This window comes from Vanessa tameamea, chromosome 14 (genome assembly GCF_037043105.1).
Source record: "Vanessa tameamea isolate UH-Manoa-2023 chromosome 14, ilVanTame1 primary haplotype, whole genome shotgun sequence".
Taxonomy (NCBI): domain Eukaryota; kingdom Metazoa; phylum Arthropoda; class Insecta; order Lepidoptera; family Nymphalidae; genus Vanessa; species Vanessa tameamea.
Window position 1 is genome coordinate 7,389,333 of NC_087322.1, and position 27,859 is coordinate 7,417,191.

Consider the following 27,859-nt stretch of genomic DNA (forward strand, 5'->3'; position numbering starts at 1 on the left):
AACAATCATTTTATTTGAATAAATTCAAAACCAAGTATTTTTTTAATTCGAGACGATTGATCGAATACTCTATAGCCTATTCCAATTAAAGTAGGAATAAAGATGAACAAACCTTAGATTTTTGTATTTCATGCGTTTTTTCAATAACTCTTAAGACTACTTAAGACTTTTTGATTGATATATCTTTATTTATAATATAACACTATTGCACTTAACTACCTATTTCCATTTTAATTTTATTTCCAAAATTGCGATAAGTTTCGTCGATGTCCAAATCGCCATTTTTTCTCCACCCACAGAGAATATCATAGATTAATCAAGCTCTCGACCAATAATATCGCGTCAATTTGCTGTCAAATGTTGTTTATTTGAATGGTTGGCTTTTATGGTTGGAATATATAGGTATAGAATATATTTGGTGTTGGTAACAAATCTATCTAGTTACAAGATAATGACTCAACTTGTTACTTATCATAGGACTTTTTTGGACCCCACGGAAATGTGCAATCAGTGTAATGATATTTTGCACACTTTTTATGCTAATGACAACACAATTTCGTTTATTTAATCTTTTAGCAGACTTTCGAGAGATATGTTAAATAAAAAGCAAGATCATTGCTTTAACACATTCTGAGTACATGAGATGTTACAGGCATTTAGAAATAGAATGCATAGGCTATACATATATATTTTTATTGACAATATAATTACTCATGTCATTATGGCATACAATCCAGCTATGTCTATCAGAATAAGCCCTTTTACATTACATCCGTAAGTATATAACTATCAACAGCAAAATAAGTAATACATTAAATATGAGTGTATAAAAATATAATAAATCATAACTTATATATAAGTAAATCAAATAATCATTTAATAAATCTGCAACCTTACTATCCACCTTGATATGAATTTATATTAATACTTTGTACTTTCTAATAAAATTGATTTTTACTTCAAGAGTTTAGTTTAAAATAATATCACAATTATTTTGCAACTTTCCAACAACTGTCATACTTTAAAGCAAGTTTCAAATTATATTGGATAATTACACAAAATCTAAGCATCATATTTGTACATATATGTATAATATTTAAATGGGGTTTTGTTACTGTAAATATTCCAAGTTCTAATGATATTTGTAGATTAATAAATCACTTTCATGATTAAACCCCTCAGTGTGTGCACAATTTCAATAATAATGGAATATTAATAAGTACTACTATATTACCTATATTTTAATGTACATTTGAACTTTATATAACACAAATCCAAATTGCTACCAAATATGATCAACTCATATAAAATTATTATACATTTGCTTAAAAATCTAGATTAAACAGTATGGTCTTTATAACAAATAAGATATGTACAAAATCAGATCTAAATCTTTTTGTTGAATGACATAATAATGGCATGGCAAAAGATTTTGTATCTTGTGCAGTATAGATTTTAAATTAATTATAAACATGGTAACAGACAGTATGCACGGCACTATAACAATATATTCACATTAAATTGTTAACCTATTTTGCACCACTTACATCTTACAACCGAAAATCTATTGTGGTTAAACTACTTATAATAAATTTAAGTCAGCAAATATCTATGCTATTTTTTTATCTTGTATATTATCCATAATCTGTCCCATACGAAGTAAGACCCTTATATTGTATAGCAAATGAAACAGCAGCATCAAGAAAATCATAATGATTTGTCATGATATCATTATCATTAGAGTTGACATTCTCATCTCCATCATAATCATTATTGCTACTATTTAGATTATCAGAGTCATTATAATATGGATAAGAAGAACTGGATGTTTCGGGATAAAATGACAAAGGTAAATTACTATTGGCATTCTGTTTTACATCCTTTGTGAAGTTCCATGACATGTCTAATCCACTGGTAGATGTCTCTTCGAGATTAATTTGTTTATCGTTATTTAGTTTAGGATCTGAATTAGTATCATCATCTGATAGAAGGGGGCTTGCAGGTGGTGATAAAAATAAATCTTTGCTTGAATTTTGTGATAGCTCATTTTCATTGCTACTACTTGAACTTGAATTGTTTTGTAAGCCATGTGCAGATATTGCCATAAGTATAGCCTCATTTTCTATACTATTGTCACCCGGCAAATTGTTGATAAATTCTGCTGCATCGAGAGCAAGAACTCTGTTATTGTCCATGTCAGCAGGCAAGGGAGCTATCATCCAGTTATCTAGGACACGGTTTATTGTATTGTCAACAAAGCATTTTGCCATCTGAAATAAATAGTCATGTTGTTATAAAAATATTTCAATTAAGTATATTAGAGAATTTAATTAGTATTACAATAATTAGGAATATGAATTTCTTTTATTTTGCAAACAAAGTTTCAACTTACAAAAAAAAAAATGAAAATTATCCTTTAAATCATGTTGATAGTTCATTTTATTATTCAACTTTACCTGTCTTGCTTGCCATCGTGCAATGCACTGATCCTCTATGTCTTTATTAGAATAAACCATTGATTTAGGAATTGACATTCGTTCACCAGTACTGCTGCTACTTCCACTGAAGTCTTGGCTGCTACTTTCAAATGTACTAATATATCTCGGGTATGACAGTTTTTCTGTTGGTATGCTTGAACTAGGCAATAGTGATGTATTGGTATCAGTGATAGAATCTAAGGAATTGAAATCCTGTTTCAATAGATAATCACCAAGAATTTCAAGGTTTTGTTCAGTATTTCCTACTAATTTTGCCTCACACTCATGTTCCGATGAGGAGCCGGCTCTATCAGTTTCGTTTAAGGTACTAGATTTTTCATCTGAAATCTCATTTCTCAAATGATATTTTCCTTTAACTTCCCAAGCAAAGCGTGCTTTCTTAAGTGGGCGGTCAGGTTCTGTTGTAGCGTCGCCATTTTCTTGTCGCTTACACGACGACTCTCCAGCATTTCCAGGAAGATTCATTGTATTATGATTATCAAAACTGTCATTAGTAAACAAACACTGACATAATTAATTACTAACATATGATTGACTGACAAGTCGTTAATTAGGCAGCTTATAGGTATTTCTCATGTTTACAATCACAATTAATTCACAGTAAGTAAAAATCAATATAGTTTACTATTTAAACTATTTAGTAATAGTTTATTTTCAAATAAAATATAGAAAGTTTAATCGAACGACATTCATTGTGTGAATTTGTATAAAGTTGCACAATTCTTTTGGATTGCTATATAGTCTGTGCCAAATCGAAATTGACATTTTCACTAAGGACATTTCCTCATGCAGGTCTTGCTATTTTAAGATTACATTAAGCAAAAAGTTCACTTTTTTTTGTTAAAGTTCTTGTGAAATTAATAAATAACTTAATCTGATTTGTGTATCTGCATAAATGATATTGAAGAAAAAAAAGCTATATAAAATTAGTTTTACTACTACTAACTATTGTCGTCAATGTTGCGTACTATGATTATTATTAACTAGGCAGGTTAAGGGTAGAGCGAAACTTATATTGACTAAAAGTATGTTAATACTAACTATGATACTTCCTAGTCCTATCAACTAAGTAATTGGCGCTGCTGAGTATTAGTGCCTACCATATTTATATATATTTATTATTTATTGTTTAAAATGTTGGAATCTTACACTGTGTTCCAATTATAATACAATGGCATAAGTTAGCATAAGTTTTTATGTTTGGTTAATTATATCCAAGTGTTAAAACTTAATTAAATTGAAAATAAAATACTTAGCTATGTAATAATGATCATAATATGTGACACGGAACAAAGACTTAAAAAATATATAACGTTCACTTTTATTATCATTATTTATAAGTCTACTTGATTGTTGCGTTCCAATCGCAACAAAAAATAACCAAATTATAGTAAAATATAGTATGAGTAACATCAGCTATCGTTTTTCAAGCGCTCTGCATCACACGATGTCCATGATGATCGATATGATTGTGTGCGTGCTGTGACGCTAGCTAGCTATTTAACATAAGACGCGTTTGTTTTAAATATATGGTTTCATTTGATTCATTGTATTGCAGATATATTTATAAAATATCGGAAACTAGGCATAAACTTTACCGCAAAAAATGAGCTAACTAGCTGAGCCAACTGTTGGCTGATATGTTATTCAACGCATACCTACGGATTTAGATCTAACCAAATAAATTAAATCAAATGATGTTGACTAGTTATTCCAAAATGTATACCTATATCTAATGAATGTCAAGGAAAAATGAGTCTGTCATTTAACTATATTTGAATTGGTGCCTAAAAGAATAGAATTAAAAAATATCATATTTCCGCTTCTATTTGCAGATAATTCTACAAATGTTTAAGTTTCTCGTTATAAACTATCGGCGCATTTTTGACTAATAGTACAAATACCGGTCGAATTTCGTGTTAACGAGTTATCATAAGACATTGACGCCTAATCACCTCAAACAGGGGGAGGGAGTCTAGATTAGTTAATACGATGATTACGGGCAGTCTGTCCCTATGCGTCGTCCGTACGTTGCCCAAATACTGGTGTCGTAACATAAAAGTTTAATGAAAATTATCAGTAGTCATCGTAAGGATCTATTTGAAGCATAGTCGTAAGCTCGAGGAAGCTTTTATAGTGATAATGAAGGTATTTATAAATTATAATATGTACTATATTTTTGTCCCTTTGTTGGCGTTGAGAGATTAACAGCTTATGTGGCACACAAGACAAGGGATTCCGGGAAGTGCTTAATGCGTTAATTAGACTGACTAGGTACGTAAACTGGAGTTACTTTATACAGTATATTTTAAAACTGTAATCATTTCAAATTTATATTTAAATCCTGTTAAATATATAAATATATGATATTAAATATATTATGTTATACAATATGATGGTACTTACCTACATTGATTATATTTGTTAGGAAAAAATACTAAATATAATGTAAATTTTGTCCGTGTTTAGTAAGCATATTATTGCGGTTTATAATAAATAAATTTACAAATGTTTGATTCCAAAGATAAATATCGTAATATTTACGTTCATAAAAATTCATATTCAAGGACGAAAATATATATTTTAAATAATATATTAAAAATATTATTACGTACTGGTATTTAATTCAGTAATAATTTATAGTCTCAAATAAATATTTTAAAAATTTGCATATTTGCAATAGGTACACGGAAATCACTCAATAGATTTAATGAAAGGTAGTCTCGTGGTCGATAGCTTGTATCCTATTAAAAGACATAAGCGATATTACTATCATTATATACCAAGGAATCGAATACACTGATATAGCTTATACATAATTGTTTTAAGATATTAAAAATCGTTTTAGGTAGTTTTTTTTAAAGTATCGTAATTAACACAGGAATGAGTTAAAGCTTTCCTCTTAGTTTATTCTTAGCTAAATAATGAGTCGATCACTGAAAAATTATGCAACATTTAAAGGCGTACAACAATTTAATGCACAAGAAATTACTGGTATAAATAGTCTTCGTGAAATATAGGTAGGTACATATAGATTGTCTCTAGTTCAGTCATTAATCATTTTACATATTTCAATGTACAAATGCATATGACGTAAATTATAGAGCGTAATAAAAGCAACAAAAAAGTATTAAATCACAATTCTCATATCATGACAGAAAGTCAATTTTTCGCAAAAAAACAAAGCAAAATTTAATCCCTTTTTCAAAATGGCGGAGTACTCTCCTAGGAAATCTTGGTGAACAATTTCAAGTTATAATTTTCTAAGCCTCCATCTAAAATCAGCTTTCTCGGGTCACTTTGCATTTATATGCCATATTTTCATACATAAATTCTGGATTTCTTTGAAAGTAAGCGAGAATCGTATTGCTTTATGAAACTAAAGCACGGTAAATAGATTTTATTTTATGAGTAGTTATTTAAATTTAGTACAAAGTTTCTCTGGTTCAAAAATACTAACAATAATAATAATAACTTTGAACACAATGGAACAAAAAAAACGGAAAAAATAAACATACCAAGCCAAAACCCTATTCCATATCAATATTTTCTTATATTAAAAGTCAAGGTATATCTACCTACGTACTACATATTAACATTTGCTACACATTGTCAAATAAAGTTATATAGCTCGGCCCCTTTGTAAATATTGCTATTATTGTTAATATAATCTCTACATTTTAAATGTTAAAATAAATATATCATTGACAATACTTTATTTTCAATTTTCATGATGAGTCATCATAAACTAAAAATTAATACAAAAATATTTAGAATAATCTGATTTAAGACTTGCAAAAACATAAAATAAGTGCTCGCTTGACTCTTGAAAATTATACGAACAAAGAACGGTACACCATTAAAATTTCAAATGCTACTTGACAAAACAAGAAACTTTGGCATACCTACTTGAAATGAACTTTCAAGGTTCATGACTGGCCATGTCCGATTAATACAATCTTCCGTCTTTTTGTAAACCACTATATGCAGATCGGTTGCATTTTATTCCACATTAATTAATTGCTAATTTGCTAAACCTATTCCGCTATGAAAGGAACTTAATGATCATATATTTTAACAATAACTGCTTAAAATTAAATTCGAATCAATTTGTGTTATTTCCTACACTTTGGATACTTTATGTACGTATATAAGACCGGTATGTGTTAATAATCAGTTTATTTATTTATTTTATAGTTTACTCTTAAAAAAACGTAATCAAACATCTGAGTCGTTGATGTTGTAGTAAAAATACGTTAAATTTATAATATTTCATTCTAGGTGAATGAAAATATTATAAATTTTATATTATAGATCATCTGCAAAGAACCCTTGGGGTAAGAATTATATAAGAATTAGATCGTTTAATTATTTTTTCGCGGCTATTTCTAGAGTTCATATCATCATCATGATGATACTTGTAAAGTAATAGAAAAACTTATTTAAAATATCTTTGTAATATTTTTGTATAAATAAAAGAATGTGTTATAGAATTGAATTAAATTAATTAGTAAATTAATTAAAATTTGTAAATATTGTGACAAATGTATATATGATCGGATGTAATATAACCTGTTTTTAATAAATATTTATTGACTTTTAACCGGTCTTCGTTTAGATTTGTAGGTCAGATGCTAACTTTGAAAATAAAAGAATAAAATAACTGCTAATAACATTTCAATTATTTTTTAAGTAAATAACGTAAAACAAAAGTATTCCGAGACACCTTGATAGTCCTATTTATTTTATTTTCAGGGTTTATTGTCGATCATTTTTCTGAGTCTCATCTACATCTCAGTTATGGCATTGCCACAGATGTCTGATATTCAGTTAGAGAAAATTTTAACTGACCGAGGAACTATGCAGCGGCACATTAAATGTGCTCTAGGAGAGGGGCCATGTGACCCCGTGGGTATAAGACTCAGAAGTACGTATTGTTTAAAATTATTTTTATTATTCCTTGCTACGTCCACTACACATTGGTCGAGTACGGTTTCATAATTACTTTCATTAATTGTAAATAACTAATTATGTGCATGACCATTATACTTACAACGTCAATGCGCCGCCAATCACGGGATCTAAGACGTTAGGTTCCTTTTGTTTCTGGCTGACTCACTTTGCAAACCGCAATGCAACAATATGAGGTATTAACGTTTGGTTGTAAAATAATTGATACGGACAAAGCTCTACCAGTGGTTTTCAAAATTATAAATATTCGATTTGAGCGTATGTATACACCATCGTATGCGTATGTATGTTATATTATATATATTTATTAATAAATATAAAATGATAATTAATTTAATTACGATAATTTTACGAAACTGTTTCGGGAGTTTTATATAAAAACTTCTTTGATTTATAATATACGATTCTTTTTTTTTAATTTAAGAATAATTTTTTTGATGTTCTTTCATATTATTATAAAAAATACGTAATATTTGTAACGAGCAGTATTATAGGTTGAAGTTCTAAACAGACTAGTTTGCTCTTTTTTGATAGTGTTTTATAATAATTATTTGTATTATAATAGTATATAGTTTCTTAATGGATTCTTGTTCACAAACATATATATAAATACTATAATTTGTAATCCCCGCTGTGTATCGAGTACTATATTTTTTCAGCGTTGGCCCCTCTAGTGTTGCGCGGCTCATGTCGTCAATGTTCTTTGCAAGAGACGCGTCAGATTCGACGTACACTTGCCTACGTCCAGAGAAACTATCCGTGGGAATGGGCAAAAATTGTTCGTCAATACGGCTGAGAAAAAAAAATTACATGAAGAACATCATAACTTACAATAACTATACGTTTAAATACATATTGTTAAATACATATTTATACATATAAATTTATACGAATTATAAGACATTGAGAAAAAAATCCTTAGAATTATATTTTTGTATACGATATATATTGTAATTTAGTAATTAGAGTATATTCGCACTTAATAAACATAATTAAGATGTTTTAAATATAATTTATATGCTTATAATCACTTAATGTTGGTTCAGTCAAATACATTATTTCCACTTTATTGTTCTAATTAATTAGTAAATATTAATCACAAACAATTACTATATGGTCTCAATAACAAAATATAATAAACTACTAACAATATTTAACATAGATTACGTTAATAAAGTTTGTGTAAGTTTTTATTAATAATTGCGGAAACGCGATAAAATTGAACTTCTGAATTGTAAAACATTGACCTAAATTATAGGTTACAATATTAAGGAATAAAATTTAAGTTGTCTATTTATCTATAATTTTGTTTATATAATAAAGTGTTGTGCCGGATGGTCTGTTTTATATTATTTAGTCATTTTTCTGTCACGTAACGAAGGCGTAGTAGTATTACAGTTCATTTCCAGAGAATTTAACAAATTAATATGAAAATATATCAATTTTCAAATATGTCTTGTTTGTTTAATTTAAAGATCTTGTTGAATTTTTATTGTTATTTAGCGTCATTCTTTCTTTTTTATATTCAGTTATGATTTGATTTGATTATAAATATTAATTTTCTGTTCACTTTTATCTTAATAGAAATGACAACTACACAATTAACTGAATGGTTTTATCGTTTAAAACTTTGTAATATACTTATTTGTATATAGCATATAACCAATATACCTATACTCAGATGATTATCCTCTTTTCAAAGTTATTATAGATTTGTTTTAACAAATTCTATGTGAATGAACTGTACATATACAAATTGGTAAGTAAAGAGGGGGTCTTGTTAAGTAAGCGGTTACGGCATTACCTTCGAAGCATTCTCTCTACGACCGCGTGCTCGTTGCAACGCACCCAGTTTGCATTCGCACGCGAACCGCGAAACAGTTTAGAAATCACTGTATAAATCCGGGTCATTTGGGACTTACGGAAAGTAAAAGTGTACCAAGCTATACCAGAACGAATAAGGATGCAGGTAAGAATATTACTTTATGATTTCACAATAACGTCAATTTTCCTGTTCGCATCACGTTATAAAGCTTTCGTCGAATGCAGATTATTGAACTCGCGAAGGGCGCAATTTTTCACTTGCTTGATTGACTTGTTTACTATTTAATTTTATTTAACTTATGTTGTAAGTGTAGTTGATTAAGATAAAACGTCTAACAAATGATCAAAGTTTATTTATAAGTACTAATTTTTAAAATTATATTTTCAAATAAATTAAAGGAATGATATTCAATCATTGAAACTCAGTTTATCAACATAATTTTATCGAATACAATATAGTATCTAGAATCTAGATGATTGAATAGAACACAAGTACATGTTCGCATATTAAAGACATCAACGAACTCAAACCCCATAAAAAGTTACTTAATCAGAAAACATTTATTTTTCTATATGTATAGACTTCTGGGATAAAATAAGATTCCTATTTTACGCTGTTGTTATATTTATGTTAATAGGTCTTCACCTCGAAGGGCAATCATTACAAGAAATTAATACTTGCATTTTTTTAAATCAGTTTGTACTTGACGGTAATTATCCTCATTTTTGGTTTACTTAAAGTATTACATGGTCATCCTTATGTACCTCGTGTCATGACTCAAACAGTATTTATACAAGGTTGGTCCAGCAAATCTATTCTCTAAGGAATAAAATTGGCACTTAATAATCGTAAAATTTTAAAAATCGACTTATTGTGATAATTTATGGTAACCCATTGTCAGTGGTTACCACATACTATCCACCAGATGATGTGATGTGATGAGTGGTTGGTACCTACACAGAAGGGCTTGCACAAAGATCTACCACCAAGTAAATGTAAATATTATAACGATTATATGTCGTATCATTTAGTACGACGTCTAGTTTTGATTTCGAACGGAGATTTAGCTAGAGTGGACCTGTCCACTAGGATAGTAAATGTACGAAAAAATATATAACGTGCAGTATTTTCTCGCATTTTCTGTTTATTGTTTAGTGTTGTCTTATACTAGATATTTTATCTATAAGGATATAGTCCTTAAATTATATTTGACTATTCTTGAATAAATAAACTATAATGATAAATATACTTAATCTTTGCTGATAATTTATTGTATTGTAAAAGTTGTAAGCTTTAGAAAATAATTGAAATTTTACTCTAAATTAATATTTTCCATTGATAATAAAATGTAATCCTGTCACTTAAATATCTAAGTCGAAATATTTTTAAAACATTAGTCATCCTTTGAAAAAAATATATAACTATATATATTTTAGGTTTTTCTAAATGTTTAAATAATTCCAAATTTTGAATCATCTTCAAAATTGTTTGATAACACTAATATATTCTAGAGCACATAGATTTAGTATAAATATAAATAATAATTTATCTAAATTCTGAAATACACTATAAAATAAGATATATTTACTTTTTACATCTGCAATAATAAACTCAGTAAAGATTGAAGTTAGAAACAATATGTTTTTTATAAAACAATTTTTTTTATTTTATTATATTCTTATCAACAAATTAATATTTACTCTATCGAAAGTAACTGTACCAAATTGATTCTTCGAAAAAAGATTACCCTCTTACTCATTGTTTGCAACATTACACGACACTGGTTGCTCGTTCGTGTTAAACTAAAATGAGTCAGTAATTACAAAAACACGAAGCTCAAGTCTTATTCTACCTCTCTCTCTAAAAAGTTACGTGCGGCATATTCTTGCCAGTTAATATTTCCTATTTATATAATCAATGCACCACCAACCTTACACTGGCTCATCCTTTAAACTGGAACACACCAGTACTAAGCATTGTTGCTTAGCTTTCTTACTGCTAGGAATATGTCGAACTAGTAAAAAATAGTAAACTGTCCGTGGTAAAACAGTAATATCTTTGATTAGTAGGTATCTGTTATATTTGACAAGAACGAAGAATGAGTAGGGTCTTTGCTGGGTATTTCTGTAATAAATAATTAATAGGTATGTATTAAATTATTAGCTAAAAAGCCTAAAGATAAATATTGGTAATAATACACTTCCATCGAAATAATATCATATGTTTCTATCATCCGAGATTTAAATCGATCCTATACAAATTACTTGAAATAGATCTATGTCTATCTTAAATCTGCATTTGTCAATCTTTAAAACAACTTTCAAAAACAAGGAGGTTATTAGATTTTGACGAATATGATCACGAATCACTCACTGTAACTAAATTAAAAGAGTTCTTTATTTAAACTAAAAATAAGTTATTGTAAATTATTTTGAGCGACAAGCGTGTACTTTACGGTTAACATACAAACACACGTCTAATCTTTAATATGTTTTACAAGCGTTGCTTTAAGTATATATATACTACACTACTACACAGATGAAATATGCTCATCTAGCTAAGAGATGCGGTAATTTGAGCTTGTAAAATAACTGCTTTGAAATTGGTAATAAAGTTCAATAGCAATAAAATATAATTTGATGTATATCCATAATAATAATAACAAATTCATTATTATTATTATGGTTAGGATGAGTAATCATAACTTATTAGCGAGGCTGGTGGGCAGAGCCGTCTCAAGCTATGCTGGGGCCCTTGGGCACCCATGAATTTGGGGCCCTTTTGGTAGATATTTACTACCATGTACAAATACTTTGCTTATGGCCAGGCCTTAAGTATAGTTTCAAATAAACGGTGTATCTACTTAGTTGTACAATCTTATGGCTAATTTATATTACTTATATCTATTTCTTTCATGAGGAGCACGTCTTTCTACTTTTAATATTGACTATCGTCAATAGCCTTTTTTGATAAATATGTTAGTTATTTCTTACAAATCACTTTCGAAAATATACATAGCAGTCAACGTGAGCACAAACGTGTGAAGGAAATTGTTGGTTCTTCGGGGCCCTCTCAAGTTGGGGGCCCTGGGCACTTGCCCCATGTGCCCAATGGTAAAGACGGTAATGGTGGTGCGTAACTAAACAGCCCATTTTATGTAAAATGTAAATTAAAATAAAAAATCGCAGTTATTGATCATTTTGGATTTGTCTTATATTTTATAGATGTTCTATGCAGAAACAATACAAAATTAATGTACAGGCAAAACAACGATTTACAAGAGCAAAATTTTGTAGTAACATACAAAGAAATAATCTAAATTTTTGGGTTGTTAAGATGATTACAAAAGTTTTGTAAATATCCTGAGTTTTCAACAAAAAAAAAACATACTATGCTCTATATTTGTTGGAGATATTCTGAATTTATCTAGAATTCTGAAAAATACTAATATTAAATTTAGGTTGTCAGCTCATTTGAGTAAAATTTTCGTTTTAAGCTAAGAGTTATTTCTAAACTGACACATCGATATTACAAACGTTTGTAAAAGCATTACTAATTAAAGTATTTTGAATTTAAATCGTTTTAATGTTGTAAATTATGTTTAATTATAGCTAGATTCGACTTCATGAAGTATAAAATGTTAAATTATTACAAATTGGAAAAACCGTTTGTCAAGCAAGTGAAGGTTTGTTGTTGAAATTCTCTACAATAGATCTTAAATGATCTGACTATTTATTTCAGGACGCGTCATTGTTTCAAGTGTAACTAGGACTCCGGTGTTTTTTTAGCTTTATAAAATGTATTAATATTGTAGAATCCGGGGCATTAATTGTATTTTGATACTTGCCTCATTTTATTATGTTGCATCAATACTAATGTGACAAAATTACGTAATTTTTATTTCATAACAATTTATAGTTTGTAATTTTGAAGTCTTAATTAGATTTAACGAATTCATAATAATACACTTTATTCTGGACCAAAGATGAATAATTTCAGTAAACAAACAGAAGGTGTCCTCGCTAAAGAGCGAACTAAATGCTTACTTACTCAATAGTCATTGTAAGTTAAATTATTAATTAACAAATTGTCATATATGTTTCTCTTTCTTATAGGATTAGATGTCTGTTAGGAATATATAACACTATTTGTCGCCCGCGACTGAGCTCGCGTTTTAGGGGGTTGGTTGTCATATGTTAGGCAAAAAAAGTAGCCTTCATACCAAATTTCGTCAAATTCGGTTCATTGGTTTGGCAGTGAAACAGCGACAGACAGACAGACAGAGTTACTTTCACATTTATAATATTAAATAGAAGTGTAGATTAGTAAAATCGTCTTCGCTTAATTGCTATTGTTTTTAATTAGATATTATATATAATATTTGACGGTAGGTATGTTAGAGTAGGGTCAATGCCACAATTAAAAGTTATATCGCGAGGAAACCTCTACGTGTCAGATGAATATCTGCCACTTATGTTCCTACCAACATGCAGCAGCGTGATATACTCCAAATCTTCTCCTCGAAGGGAGAGGTGCTCTTAGCCCTGCCGTGGGACACTTACTAAATTTGCTATCATTCATAGATAATCTAGACTAGAGTTTTAGTGTCGTCAGTGTAATACTAATATACTTTCTTGTCCTAGTTTTTAACAAATGGAATTGGCAACCTTGGATAAATTGACTTGGATAAACTTATTGCTTATTTACTTATTGCTTAAACACAAACACAAGAGGTAGTTCAATGTAAAATGAAAAATCATTAAACTAAAACGATAGCTGAGTGTTATCGTCGATTGTTGCAGATTGGTTAATAATTAAATTCCTGAGCACGTTCCGCGATGGTGTCAGTGTTATTTAAAATCGCGTGTCACATATGACTTACAGTCGGCACAGTTTCTTCACTACACAATCATGTCATTTACTCGTATTTAAGCAAGAAGGTCACCAAAGAAAAAACATGTTTATTTTTTTTTAATTAATTAAGAATTAATCATATTCAACTACAACTTTTTTACAATTTTACTAATTTGTATGTTTACTTGTGCCGGTTTGGCTTTAATAAAACATACAAGTTATTTTTCAGTGTTTATTTTGGCTGAAGAAGTCTCTTGCCCGGTCGCGATGTTTCTCGTTTGTAATATGTAAATAAAGTGTATTATACAAATGTACATACCTAATAGTAAATAGATAATTTGTATGTCATTTAAACATTTTATATTAATATATATAATAATATATATTAAGAATGCAATGAGCTTATAAGTGCCGACGTACTCTTCTATTTGATTATACTTTATGAATAATATTGAAATTAACCAAGAATAATAATATTAAGACCTACGTTTTGTTTTTACAGTTAACATACATTCTGGTATTGTGTGCTATGGTGGCAGTGTGTGCTACACAGAGCCAAAGGCCACAAGTATCAGACACAGCTTTGGAGGACGCCCTTAATGATAAGCGATTCATTCAGAGACAACTCAAATGTGCTCTCGGAGAGGCACCGTGTGATCCAATTGGAAAACGATTGAAAAGTAAGTTGTTCTATAGTAGCAAATTTTTCTCACGATTTATGTAACCTAAAAAGATAGTAATATAATTACAAGTTGAAGAAGAGAAATTATTTAATTATATACTTTCGCATCTAAGGATTTTAATTATGTACTTATTTAAAATATAAATTATATTAACAAATAAAGTACCTAATTTGTCATATAGGTAAAGTCTTATTTTAACGGTGCTTTAACAATAATTTGGTGACATTGTAAAATTTTAATTTTTAAACTCGTAATAGTGTCAAGACTACGTCACCACAATGACGAGCTCGCTTAAAAACATGGCAACTATAGCCACAAGCCATAACTTGATTCGCATTTATCTCGAATTAATATCAAAATGTAACACAGTAACAGAGTAGTTGGTAATAATAGAAAAAATGTGAATCACATGTGGAACAGTTAATTGAGAAACGGCGCAGCTCTAAAAAAAAATTTGTTCGTTTAAAATAACAGAAACATTCTTCAGTAAGAAGTTTCACACGTTCTCTGTAAATTATTTATAAGTTAAATCATATACATTTCTAATACTTATAAAATCTATTTACTTTGATCATGAACACTTTATGGTCCATTGAAATCTAATTTTAGTCAAGAAGTAGGTCGATTAGGAAAAGCGTGATCAATCTGATTTAATACGAAATGAACATTATTCAATAATTTGTCGTTGTTCCAATTTTACTATGTGAAATCAAAGTTTATTTTTTATTAGGAAATTTGTTCCGACTTAAAAAATAAATAGATGTACTGTGGATTTGACCTCACACACATCCTTAATATTTACCGTGATTTGTTCCATTTTGTGGTAAATGGCAATTTAATCTTACCTATATTTTATTTCATGCTTAATTATTGCTTTTTTTTCAGCTCTCGCGCCATTAGTTCTAAGAGGAGCCTGTCCACAATGCTCACCACAAGAAACTAAACAAATTCAACGTACTCTCTCCTACGTGCAAAGAAATTTTCCACAACAATGGGCGAAGATAGTACGTCAGTATTCCGGTTAAACATTAATTTTAACGTGAAGGCTATATAACTCAAAGAAATAAATGAAAATAAGTAAAACGCCACCAAATGGTTTATTTCATATTTATGGTGTTTGAGGGTTTCATAATTCCTTTATTTTTGATAAGTATTCGCACCAATTACTGAGTTCAGTTTCAGAAGATTAAATACTTCGTTGTTAACCTTTAAATGACGATGTACGTACATTGTACCTATTCGTGTACCTAGAAAATTCTAGAAAGTACCTAGTGTAAAGGTTTTATAACTCTCACCGTACTGTCACGTTTTTACACATACGAACTGACAATATTTTTAATGCTCTATTATGTATTATTTATTTATTTATTATTTATTTATTATTAGTCTTTGTAATATCTACATTATCCTTTCAAAGAATACTATTTGGACGTGAGCGTACTTTAAACTAAAGTGGTATATTGTAAATATTTTCTAAAAAAATAAGGTATTTAATGAGCTTATTTCTAAGTAAATATTTTATGTAATTATGTATAACTAGATTAAAATTTAATCTTAAATATTACTTGTTCGCCCTTAAAGGGTTCCCAAAAATAAGACTTCTTGTCACATAAAAGAAAATATATGTATTTTAATTCTGGAAACAGTTTCGAATAAATTATTTTAAAGGTTTTCTAAAACCAATGTACATCTATTATAGTAGTGAATGTATTCTGTTGTTCATTCTTAGAACTTCAAAGAGCGAATCTGAAGTACCAACTATAATTATTGTTTATAATATAATAAAATTAGTTTTCAAAACAATAAAATAATACAAAAAAAGTATTGTAGTTTTTTTATAATGCAGTACAGAAATAAATACTGGCAATCGTTTGCTATTTCGCACCAATTTAGGTTAGGCATAATAACTTATTTAATAAAAAAACGGTCAAATCACGCAGGTATGCAAGTATCTTATTGTTTCAAAAAATACAAAACATGTTGTCCGTATTCAATTGGTTTTGTTCTATCATAAGACTAGAAAGCGAAAATTAATAAAATAATTTCTGATGCTGAATACCAGCGTAAACGTAAACTACCAATAAATGTATATTAAAATAATGTCTATTAAATAAATAGTCGAGATGTTTGGTAAAAAATGGGTATGCTATTATGAGTCTCCCTCGAAGTTATTACAGAGTAATTATGCCTAAAGCAGGTACAACAGAAACAACTTTGACAAAGAAATAAAGTTATAGTTAGAGACGGATGCAGTTGGGCAAGGCAGCATTTGGGAATCGTCCATAGCTAATCATTGTAGAGAGATCTATGCTCGAAGTTTCTCTTAGAAGTCAAAGAACCAAGGTTACCAACATAGCTCAGCTAATTAGTAAGCTGTAGTGGGCAGGTTATATCTATCTAAAGTTAAATGGGACGATGAAATTCATAAGACAGTGGGCATGGCCTGGAGGAGGAAATCTGAAGATTGAGCTCGGTGGCGTGCCATGGAGGCCTAGTTCCAGAGCAGTACTATACTAGCAAGAAGAAGAGTAGACTGACGTGCTGGTGATAATGATGATCACGATTTGCATAATATGCCATGACTTGTATAATGTATTGTTATCAAAACTTAGTCAAACTACAGGTAAAGTAAAGATGAGAATCTAAAATGAATAATAATTAGTTAGACAAAAAAAGGGTTTAAAGAGTTTTGCGTTTAACATTGCCTAACAGAATTTGATGCGCATTCCTTTATTTCTTTGATATCACTAAAAAACTCAGTAAAAAAACTAGCGGCACCAATCCGTGCCTCGCATGCTATCGTGACGCCTCGACGGTTGGCCCATCTTTGCTATCCAAGTGGAGGAGAGGTCTAAGAAAATATTTCTGGGGCCCACAGCACACTTATCAAGGCGTGACGTATCGTGTTCGATACGTAGCCACCCTGGCAAGAGAGCGTAACCTTTCGCTTCGCTATCCAATGCAGTTACCTGCCGAAACCATCATGTCTGGTAAGCACCAGCGTCAGTCTCAATGTGAGTATGCCGTGACTTCGTTCCACCCACCGACTCGAGTGTGAGCGGCTCCTCCGTCGCCAGGCTTGCTGATGATGATGCTTGCTACGGATCAGGGCTCGAGTCCTCATTCGCCCAAGCTCCGCGAACGCTGCACTGTTTTAAAAATTCGCCACTTAAAGAATGAAATTAGGAATTTTTTTTTTTACAAAATGTGAAATAATGATGCAGTTATCATTTAATTAATTGTTTTGCCCCTAAATAGTTATGTATAAGCATACTTTTTATAACGTTTTAGTATGTTTTTTTAGCTATGTCTATTTGTTGTTTGCAATCAAATCGCTAGTTATCAAATAGAATCTTATATGTACTTGATTCATTGAAGATATATATATATTTTTGACACAGTTTGAGTGCTGTGATCGAGGTACATAATGTAAGGTAGCGGCATTGCAAGTTACCATATCTCAATTTAAAAAAATCGCTAAATTTCGAATTATGTACAAACACAATACGCAGGTAATCTAAATTATTACCTACTATTTTTCCAGAAATAATTAAAAAATAGGTTATGTTATAATAATCGCCATTTTAGAAAACTATTATTAATGTGCAAAGTAAAGCTTCTCTGTAACTCTGTCTTCCTGTCTCAGTTTAATAACAAAGTGAAATTTCATATTTAAAGTTAATAATAATTTCAGTAATTAATATCATACGATCTTATCGTATATATAAAATTCCTTTTAGACTTTTAATTCGTATTATAAATGTATAAATAATATTCTTTTAAGGATTCTAGTGAATTTAGTTTTTGAGAACAACAAATTGAAATATAAAAAGAAGTTATGAAAAACCAAAGTATTACAAGAAAAATAATTACGTTGTTTTCAAATTATTTTTGTTAATTTTTGTCATAAGTGTCAAAACGCTAATTGTAGCTAAAAGTTATACATTTAATTAAATTGGAGTATAAATCTAAAATTATAGTAAAAAAATCGAATATCACAAAAAGGCATTATTATTTATAAATAATTTACACGTTGACATATAAACTCCTAAAACCTACGGCCATGTTGTATTGAGCAGCAGTCAACCCAGGTTGGGCAAATCAAAAGTTAGATATTAATTATGAATAAGTAGCATCCCAGAGCTTCTCATTGACAAGCATCATAAAGATTGCGTCCGATGTGAATGCATGCCATGACTGGAATCTCTATGGAAATCTTTATTATTAGAATAAACGCATGAGAAGAAAAGGGAGTATCAAGATGTATTTATTTATTGTTTTCGAAATATTAATTAATAATTGTTTATCTCAATTTGATTATTTGTGATTATACTCAAATTTATATTTTTTTTAAAGTTAGTTTCTTGCAACATTGACCACAAATTAGTTATATCATATTGGTAGCTGCTGACGCTGTACTCCTATATATTTCCGGCTTATCAAATTCATAACTTTTATATAATATCTAGTAATAATTTTTTGAATTAAATTTGTTTTAATATAAGTTTTTTATAATTTTAATTATTAATTATTATCCTCGTATTAAAAGTTACCTATTTATTATATTTAATATAAGAATCAGGGCTACCACCTGTAGTGCCGTATGAAATTATTTCGTACGCAGTCGGTGAATTTATTTACAAGTACTATTTTGCAACTACTTTGACAATTATAGAATACAATCTGCCGAACTTTATTTCTGAAATTGACTAAACAAAGTGAAGTGACAAAGTTGAAAAGCTATTTCTTTGTTGTTGGTATGTTATGGTAACAGGTCCTTTCGACCTATAGTAACTATAGAATAAAATATGGTCGTGCGTGTTGCCTAAACAGATAGTAGTGATGAGTGAACAGACTGAAATTAACTATTTAGACGGAGATATAGTATGGGTGAAGCTGGGCTCATGCTGGTGGCCGGGAGAAGTAGTGGGCTCTGAGAAGCTACCACCCGATGTTCTGCCATCATTTCGAAAGCCACCTATTGCAGTTGTCAAGTTCTTCCAAGAAGATACCTAGTAAGTTTACAAAATATAACCTATGCAACGTTAATATTATATCGTATACATGATTGTTTAACATAGTGTATGCTAAACCATTGTACTGATTTTATTTACATATTATTATGTTTTATCTGACTCCACTAAATATGTTTCTTTCATGTAATTGCAACAAGAAATTGTTTTTATTAACTACTATTCATACTATTTCATGAATATTTACATTTAAAATGATCCTATAATATTCTTTGCTATTGCTTAAAATTGTGACCATTATTATTAAAGCTATATGAGAACAACAAAAGTATAACTGATCTATTTTTATTTGTTTCAGTGAATATGTGAAAAGTCTAAGCAGTATTTTTAAATATAACTGCAGTCGCAAAAATGAATTCATCAATAAAGGATTATGTAAGTTACCAACTAATAGCTAAAATTTCATAGCTAATGGCATTCCTTAACTCAATGTTTTATATATTTTTATGTATTTTTCAGATATGTATAGGACAAAACATGGACATATGGAGAAGTTCCCAGAAGATGTAATAAGAGCTGAAACTGCCGTAGGTGGGGACATAAAAATTCTCACACGAGATGAGTTTCAAGAAACAAAAAAAGAAAGTTATGCAGGTCTCTTTGGGGAGCCATCAAAGAAATCACCTGGCTCTATTAAAAAAGGTTATTCAAATCTATATCAATTCATCTTTCATCACTAACATAACTAACTAACTGAAATAACTTTAATCATATCACTGAGTAAAATTGTAACACATTGTTAATAGAAAACAGTTTTTTTTTTGATAAACAAAGTAAGAATATAAATTAAAAAGTTTGTTATTAATTTTTTTTAATAAATTTGGGTTATATGGACAATTATAAAAAGTAGTTTAAATAAATCTGTAAAATATATTTAAATATTATTGTCCAATATTTATTTATTTATATTTTAGTAGTTATTTTAATTAGTTTATTTTAATTCCTTAAAAATATTGTTACCTAGCTTATAATATGAAAACTTTAGGATACTTGTCATAAATGGAATGAGCACTAATTTGCATTGCGAATAATGTATAAGGAACTAGATCTTGTAGTACATATTTCAATAATACACACCATTGTTGTACTTGTGGAAAAATAACTTTAAAAGTAAACAAAATCAAAATATTCTGTATTCAAGTAGGATCGCAAAAGCACTTTTGAATCATCATGTTACACTGTTTTGAATTAAATTTAAAGCTACCATGAGTTCAGAAAGTAGATACTACCTAGAAGAACTGGCAAGAAACTCAGTAGTTACTCTTTTCTGCCATTTTAATTACAGAGTATGTCAGTAAATAACAATTAGTTTTTATATATCCTGCCAATAAATACTAAGTCCATTTATTCATTGTATTCGTTTTATCCATGGATATTATTCAAAAATTTTTTAAATTCAATTTTTTTATTTATTCAATCTATTATGTACACACGGTACAATTTTTTTTTTTAGCTAGTAAATATGATCTGTAAAATTTTTATGTAATTAAATTGATATATCTTCTAACATAATTGTTTTCTTAATAGGTAAAAGTGGAAGGGGAAGGATTCCAGATTCATCTAAACTTTCTACACCTATGAGAAAGGTAAAGAACATCTACTTTTTAATATGAATACAATGAAATCTGAATTTTTTATTAATTCTCTCATTTTACTTATTTTCAGTTTAAAGAAAAAACAAACTACAAGGTACATATCTTGCTTCAAGGGTCAAAAACTCCTGTTCAAACTAATGAGAATGCTTCAACGCCTTCCACTAGTCGAGCTGGCTCTGAACCTTTAGAGGTGACTGAAAAAACGGAAGAAAATAAAAATGAACAGACTGAAAAACAACAGTCAGTTTCGACATTGAATACACCAACAATGTCTAGTTCTGGGATATATGCTTGTCATGCATGTCAATTTACAACAACTCGTCTAAATGTTTTAATTTTACATAACAAAAGTCATAGTGTTACATTTTCTTCATATACACCATCTCCAGTTAGAAAGAAAAATACAAAACAACCTAATTCTACACCTCTTGCGAGCAAAACACATAAACAAAAAAAGCCACGCCAAGAGGCAAAACCAGAAAAAGAATCGAAAAAATCCCCTAGTAATAAGCGCGCTGCAGAATCTGACTCTACTCCTGATGTAAAAAAACTTAAAACTGATGAGGAAATTAAGAGCAGTCTTTTAGCTGATTGGGATGATGGTGATGATGATTCCACAGATGAATCTGCTATGGTAACAGCAGGATCTCCAGAAGTTCCCATAGCAGCAGAATCTCCAGCAGTACCAACACCAGCAGAATTACCAAGTGCTCAAGTCCCTGTAGAAGTAGTGTTACCAATCGAGAAAAAGTCTGATGATGTATCTGGATCAGAGAAGCCAGAATCATCAAGTGATTCAAAATATGAGTTCTGTGAGGATGAAGACTGGCCAATCGAAGCCGATATCGGCAGAAAAATACCTCGTATAAAAAACCCATCAAAACGAAAGGGGGAAACTAAAAGCGTTAGTGTTGATGAAGATGAAATGGCAAGAGAAGTTGCTGAATTACTCAATAAAACTACTCTTCCTGAGCTACCATCGGCGCCTGAGCCTCTAAAAGTCGAGGAAAATTTTCCGGAACCTTCGATCGTCAAGTCCCCAGATAAAATACAAGAGAATTTACAAGAACAAAATGCACACGAAAAAAAAAATTTAAATGATCCATTACCTCCAAAAACAATATTTAAAACGAAGACTTTTTTTCGGAGTCGTCACTCTAGAAGTCAAGATGCAATAGGTAAATATGTAGCAGAACAACTAAATGCCGCGGAGAGAATGGATATTACAGACAATGAAATGAATGGTGCTGAAGTAATTTCTTCTCCTGAAATCAGAATTTCACCTTCAGTAGACAATGTTAAAGTTGCCCGTCTAGCACCAAAAATACAACTTAAAAAAATGAAAGCTGAGGCAGCACAATTACGAGAATTAGAAAAGTTTAATGTGGATAAATCAAAAGATGATTTGATTACTACTTTTACCTTGACAGATTTTTCTGAAAATGTGACTGGCAATGTTACAGAACGTAATGTCGAGATTCTAAATTCGGAAAATGATACCAAAAGCGATGTTAACTGCATAAGTAAACATGTTGAAAACAATGATAAAGATTGTATAAATTCTGATCTTGAATCTATAAATGAAATAGATAAAACAGAGGAAAAAATTATCGATCATAATACTATTGAAGATCTTAAAAAAGAAATTAACAATGACAAAAAAGATACTTTACTGGAAACCATATCGGAAAGTTCAAATAAGAAGGATATTGAACCAATTATAAAATTTCCAGATAGTAATGTTCAAAAACCTTATGAACCTTTTATGAACGAATCAACCGCATCTGCCGTTGATGCATTATTAAGTGTTTCTCGAGAAGCTGATAGAGTAACGAAGGTAATAAGTGATGATCCTCCTGAAGATTTATTTGAAGATGATATAAAAGACAATCATATTTCAAATAATGTAAATGGTTACAATGAAATAGATTACAAAGGCGATAAAATAGATGAACAGCATGAGGAATTACATAATTCATCTAATATAGAAGATAAAAATCGCCGAACCGAAAATATAACCATTCAGTCACAACAAGAAATTGTAGGTAAAGTATCGAAAAGTGTACAAGATGAAGTTGATATTTCGGAGCCTTCAAACATTAAAAGTGTGGAGATCGAAAAAAATACTACTAATGAAGTTGAGATTAGTGAATTACTATCTAACCATGATTGCAACTTAGAAGTTGAATCAAATGAAACTAGTAACACTTTCCCTATTGAAAATACCCCATCTGAATCCGATTTACAAGTAGCAGAAGCTCTTATAAATTTACCAACAACAACTCTGAATAAAGTGCCAATTAAAAGTCATAATGAAGATGGAACCCTAGACACATCATTAAAAGATAGCCCCATTCATAATAAAGAAGAGTTAAATTTGCAGAAAGATGATACTGTTGCTATAGCTGACATAAGTAATTCTGCGAATATAGTAGTTCCACCAGCAGCTCTCATTGCTTCAAATAATGAAAATATTAATTCACGTTTTGAGACAGAACAAGAAAAATGTGAAAACTTAAATGCAGCACAATCATTAGTGCAGATGTCTGAAACGATTGACCACAATATTAAAATTCCCGACATAGATTTACCAAAAAAAGTAAGTGTGAAAGTCAACGAGGATGAATTAAAAGTAAGCACTTTAGATGTAGAACAAAATAATTCAACAAATGATTGCAAATTAGATCTTGTGACAGCTCGTAAAACTCCAGAATTAGAAAATAATTCATCAAAACTATTGAGAATCTTAGAGGAACCATGCTTACCTAAATTAACTACAGCGAAAAAAACCATTACGAAACAAATTATTGTTCCTGGAAAAGAAAAAATTTTGAATTTCGATGTCGGAAAGTCGCCTATAAAAGCCAAACCAGAATCTCCTAAACAAAAAATAATTATACGCCGTACTACACCTAATAAAAACCTATTAAATAATATTACTGAAGTTACTACACCTGATAAAATTATATTATCTCGTTCGAACAAGACTACACAAGATGGATCTTCGGTCCAAACATATACAATTCAAACAACAACAGATTCACAAACTGTTGGAGATACAAATACAATTATAATTCAACCGAAAATCCGTAAAATAACGAAGCCGGTATCGAAATTGCAGAAAATAAAACCTCATCAAAATTCACTTGTAAGTGAAAATAAAACCGTGCAGATAACCAAGAGTAAAGAAGAAGCTTTGTTTGATATAAATTCGATGCCTATAGTAATTTCTGACGATATTTTAACCCCGGAAAATATCGAGAAAATGCCAATAGTGATGTCAGACGGTAATATAATCACAAATTCAAGTAATCCGCCTAAACTTGTAAAAACGAAACCAACAGTAGTTGAAAATGAGAAACTTCCTATTAGTACAGTGACACCGAAAGCTGAAATCAAAACATTACTTATGAATCCAAATAATGAAGTTACTAAAGTTACAACTCCCAATATCCTTTCAAAATCATCAAAATTGAGAGGTGCCAAGCCAATGTTAGTGATTGATAAAACAACAGGTAAACAAAAAATTATTATGACAAAATCTGAACCTTCAATAAAAGAAATTAAACAACCCCAAACATTGATACAACCAGTCCCTCAAAATACTCCAAAAACAGAAAAGTTTATAATCTTGCCAACGCCGAGTTCTCCTCGTCCAAGTAGAACACAAAAAATTGTAATTGATCCACAAACTGGAAAAGCTCACGTACTTGTTGGAAAAGGACCAGACACTCCCACAACTATAGCTGAAAATAAACCTGTTTCCGCAAAACTTGTACCATCTATTTCAGGTGCTAATACTCCTGGAAATACTGTAATGATTATAACAAATGCTGAAGGAGCTCAGTCAAGAATAGTTTTAACACCAGAACATGAAAAAATTTTGTTTCCCAACAAACAACCAAATTTATCACAACTTAAAACGTTTACACATCGGATTACATCGAATTCTGGATCAGTTCAAAAATCTTTAGTTTCAACAGGGGCGTCTACAAAAACACAAACACGAATTGTACCCAAACAAAAAAGCGCTATTATAACTTCTAAAGGGCAACTAATAGTAGGGGGACGTATTGCTACAACATCACAAAACATAGCTCCTCTTCCAGAAATAAGGCCAGCACCGAAACGAATATTATCAACAGAACCCAAAAAACTTGTTCAAGCTATACAAAAGAATTCATCAGAACCTTTGATATTTTTAAAACAAAAATCTGGTGCAGTAATGCAGTTAACTGCAGCGCAATTTGAACATTTACAAAGAACTGGTCAAATAATACAGAAAACACCAACACCACCCCAAGAAAATAAAATAATAGTTCAAAAGTCTATTACTATATCTCCTACAGAAACAGTCGTTCCGACATTACAAAAGCAGAGAGTGAGAAAGCAAATAAGCGAATCTCCAACGCCATCAAAAAAAATTAAGCATGAGATAGCTATTGCGCCCGCACCAATATCAACAATGCCAGCGCTCGCTCCGTTTTCTAATACAACAGCACCTCCTCAGGTTCCTAACGTTTCCAGTACAACAAATAATGCGTCCGCCTCCACCTTTTCTGATTTAGATAATTTTGAAGAGCTCTTACCATCGACGGCAATTGCTAGACAAGAATCATTGTTAGCACAACCAGAGCTTTCGGCACAGCCTTCTCCTGCTCCTCTTTCTGATGGACAATTGCTGGCAGTACCTGGAGAACACTTTGGAGGACCTACAGGATCGTTTTATCTATGTGTAGAGGAAAATGGAACATTTACAGTTATAGACAATCGGCCGTTAGTTCTTGAAAATAGTCAGCTTGTACCTATGGCTGAACCATTACCAGTAATTGCTCCTCAACCAGAACGTAGAGATATTTTAGAAGCAGCTTTGGCTAACAGTGATGTTTTTCACGCAGAAACTACACGGGATGATGCACCCGACTTTAGAGACCTAAATGCCAATGTTTCAGTTCATTGTCGTGTGTCAGAAACTAGCACAACACTCCACCAACCAATAATGACACCTGTTGAAGTTCCAACAAAAGGTGACAGTGAACCAACGGTGCCTTCTAATTTGGAAGATGGATTAGCTGTTATTGGTGTTACTCCTCAAACCGTACCAACGTCTTTGGAATTACCGATTACAGTTACTGATCCTCGGATAGCGCCGAAGACTACAGATCCACTGAGCAATAATAACTATGGAACATCCTTATTAACCTCACCAAATACAGAAATGACATTTACCACAACAGAAGAGACAGATGTCCATGCGGTTGGTCCAATTTCTATGCCTCTACTTACAGACGAAGAGGCCGGCGGAAAATCAATGCCAATTTTAACAGATGATGTTGCTGACAGAACTGTTTCATCCGTAGAATCTACTATAGGTTCCCCCTCGTCAATTGATGTGCGAGAGTCTGAGAATGAGGACAGCGGACAGTGGTCTCGACGACTACTTACGCCTTGTTCTGATACATCTGAAACTTCTGCTGAAATACCCTTACAACCTAACATGCAATTATCTGTAAGTGATTTATCTGAAAACAGCTAAGTATATTATTTCAAAAAGTTTAATTTTTTTTTAAATAATATCTCACGATAAATATTTATTAGTAATTTACCCTTTTATGATAACTGTTAAAAAAAACGTGCAATAGATTAAGTTTTGACAGTTATGTTATCAATAGGTTTGAAAATTGTACAATTATGTACACAAATTTATTGTGATTTATTATTTTTTATTAAAAATATAATAAAGTTACTGAAAGCTAATAGAAATTATACTGACGTTCAGAACGTACGTGTGTAGGTGACAGTGTAAATAATAGAGTGTGAACTGAACTTCTAAGGATGCTGTGCTGAACTATATCTGAATTTTTCATTCAAACAAATATCATAATATGCAATACTGCATAGCAAATAGGATAAGGATTATGATTGTAAATTTAAATTGAATTATGTATTGTTGGATCCGATGTGTAATATATTAAAAGTTAGGTATATTATAATATTTTTATAACATTTAGTAATCTTTTGAATAAAATATTAATTAGGTACAATTCACAAAATTTGTACATGATTAATTCGTGCTATTTGAGTTGTGTATGAGCAATTTATGTTATTTTCAGTTTTTGGAAACTGTCAATCATAAACATTAGTTTACGCCTTTTGGTGATAAGCTAAGTGTAAAATGAATGTAATACTATATGTTAGAGTTTAAAGTTAAGTACAATACTTGTTGAAATAACTTCCATGTTTATGTCAAAGGCACATATTTGTTTGTTTGAGTGATCTACGTCAGAATCTAGATCAAACTATAAAAATGGAGTCTAGTAATATACTTTTGTGTAGTCTAAGGTTTTAATAAATAAACTTTATTCAAATTTATCTTTTATTTTATTAATTATCTTAAAAT

The 27,859-nt window shown here is 30.3% G+C and overlaps 3 protein-coding genes across 3 annotated transcripts; 2 read left to right on the forward strand and 1 right to left on the reverse strand.

Annotated features, from left to right (window-relative positions):
• Positions 1-672: 672 nt before the first annotated feature.
• LOC113398534 (probable myosin light chain kinase DDB_G0279831) lies at positions 673-3,255 on the reverse strand. The gene is made up of 2 exons (XM_026637312.2): positions 2,457-3,255; positions 673-2,270 (listed from the first exon to the last, which is right to left on the reverse strand). Exons 1-2 carry the CDS (start codon positions 2,961-2,963, stop codon positions 1,635-1,637), a joined length of 1,143 nt encoding a protein of 380 aa, XP_026493097.1. The 5' UTR covers positions 2,964-3,255; the 3' UTR covers positions 673-1,634.
• A 1,259-nt stretch (positions 3,256-4,514) lies between these two features.
• Positions 4,515-15,916, forward strand: LOC113398536 (ejaculatory bulb-specific protein 3-like). The gene is made up of 5 exons (XM_026637315.2): positions 4,515-4,646; positions 7,254-7,425; positions 8,129-8,247; positions 14,651-14,828; positions 15,717-15,916. The coding sequence occupies exons 1-5, from the start codon at positions 4,641-4,643 to the stop codon at positions 15,854-15,856; spliced, it is 615 nt and encodes a 204-aa protein (XP_026493100.1). The 5' UTR covers positions 4,515-4,640; the 3' UTR covers positions 15,857-15,916.
• Positions 15,917-19,346: 3,430 nt separating this feature from the next.
• LOC113398531 (uncharacterized) lies at positions 19,347-27,831 on the forward strand. The gene is made up of 5 exons (XM_026637308.2): positions 19,347-19,846; positions 20,163-20,239; positions 20,324-20,506; positions 21,392-21,450; positions 21,530-27,831. The coding sequence occupies exons 1-5, from the start codon at positions 19,674-19,676 to the stop codon at positions 26,993-26,995; spliced, it is 5,958 nt and encodes a 1,985-aa protein (XP_026493093.2). The 5' UTR covers positions 19,347-19,673; the 3' UTR covers positions 26,996-27,831.
• Positions 27,832-27,859: the final 28 nt, after the last annotated feature.

Coding starts and splice junctions, on each gene's coding strand:
- LOC113398531 (XM_026637308.2), top strand. CDS start 19,674: ATGAGTGAACAGACTGAAATTAACTATTTAGACGGAGATATAGTATGG. Junction 19,847..20,162: donor TTCTTCCAAGAAGATACCTA/GTAAGTTTACAA, acceptor TATTTGTTTCAG/TGAATATGTGAAAAGTCTAA. Junction 20,240..20,323: donor ATTCATCAATAAAGGATTAT/GTAAGTTACCAA, acceptor TGTATTTTTCAG/ATATGTATAGGACAAAACAT.
- LOC113398534 (XM_026637312.2), bottom strand. CDS start 2,963: ATGAATCTTCCTGGAAATGCTGGAGAGTCGTCGTGTAAGCGACAAGAA. Junction 2,271..2,456: donor CACGATGGCAAGCAAGACAG/GTAAAGTTGAAT, acceptor TATTTATTTCAG/ATGGCAAAATGCTTTGTTGA.
- LOC113398536 (XM_026637315.2), top strand. Junction 8,248..14,650: donor CGTGGGAATGGGCAAAAATT/GTTCGTCAATAC, acceptor TTGTTTTTACAG/TTAACATACATTCTGGTATT. Junction 14,829..15,716: donor AATTGGAAAACGATTGAAAA/GTAAGTTGTTCT, acceptor CTTTTTTTTCAG/CTCTCGCGCCATTAGTTCTA.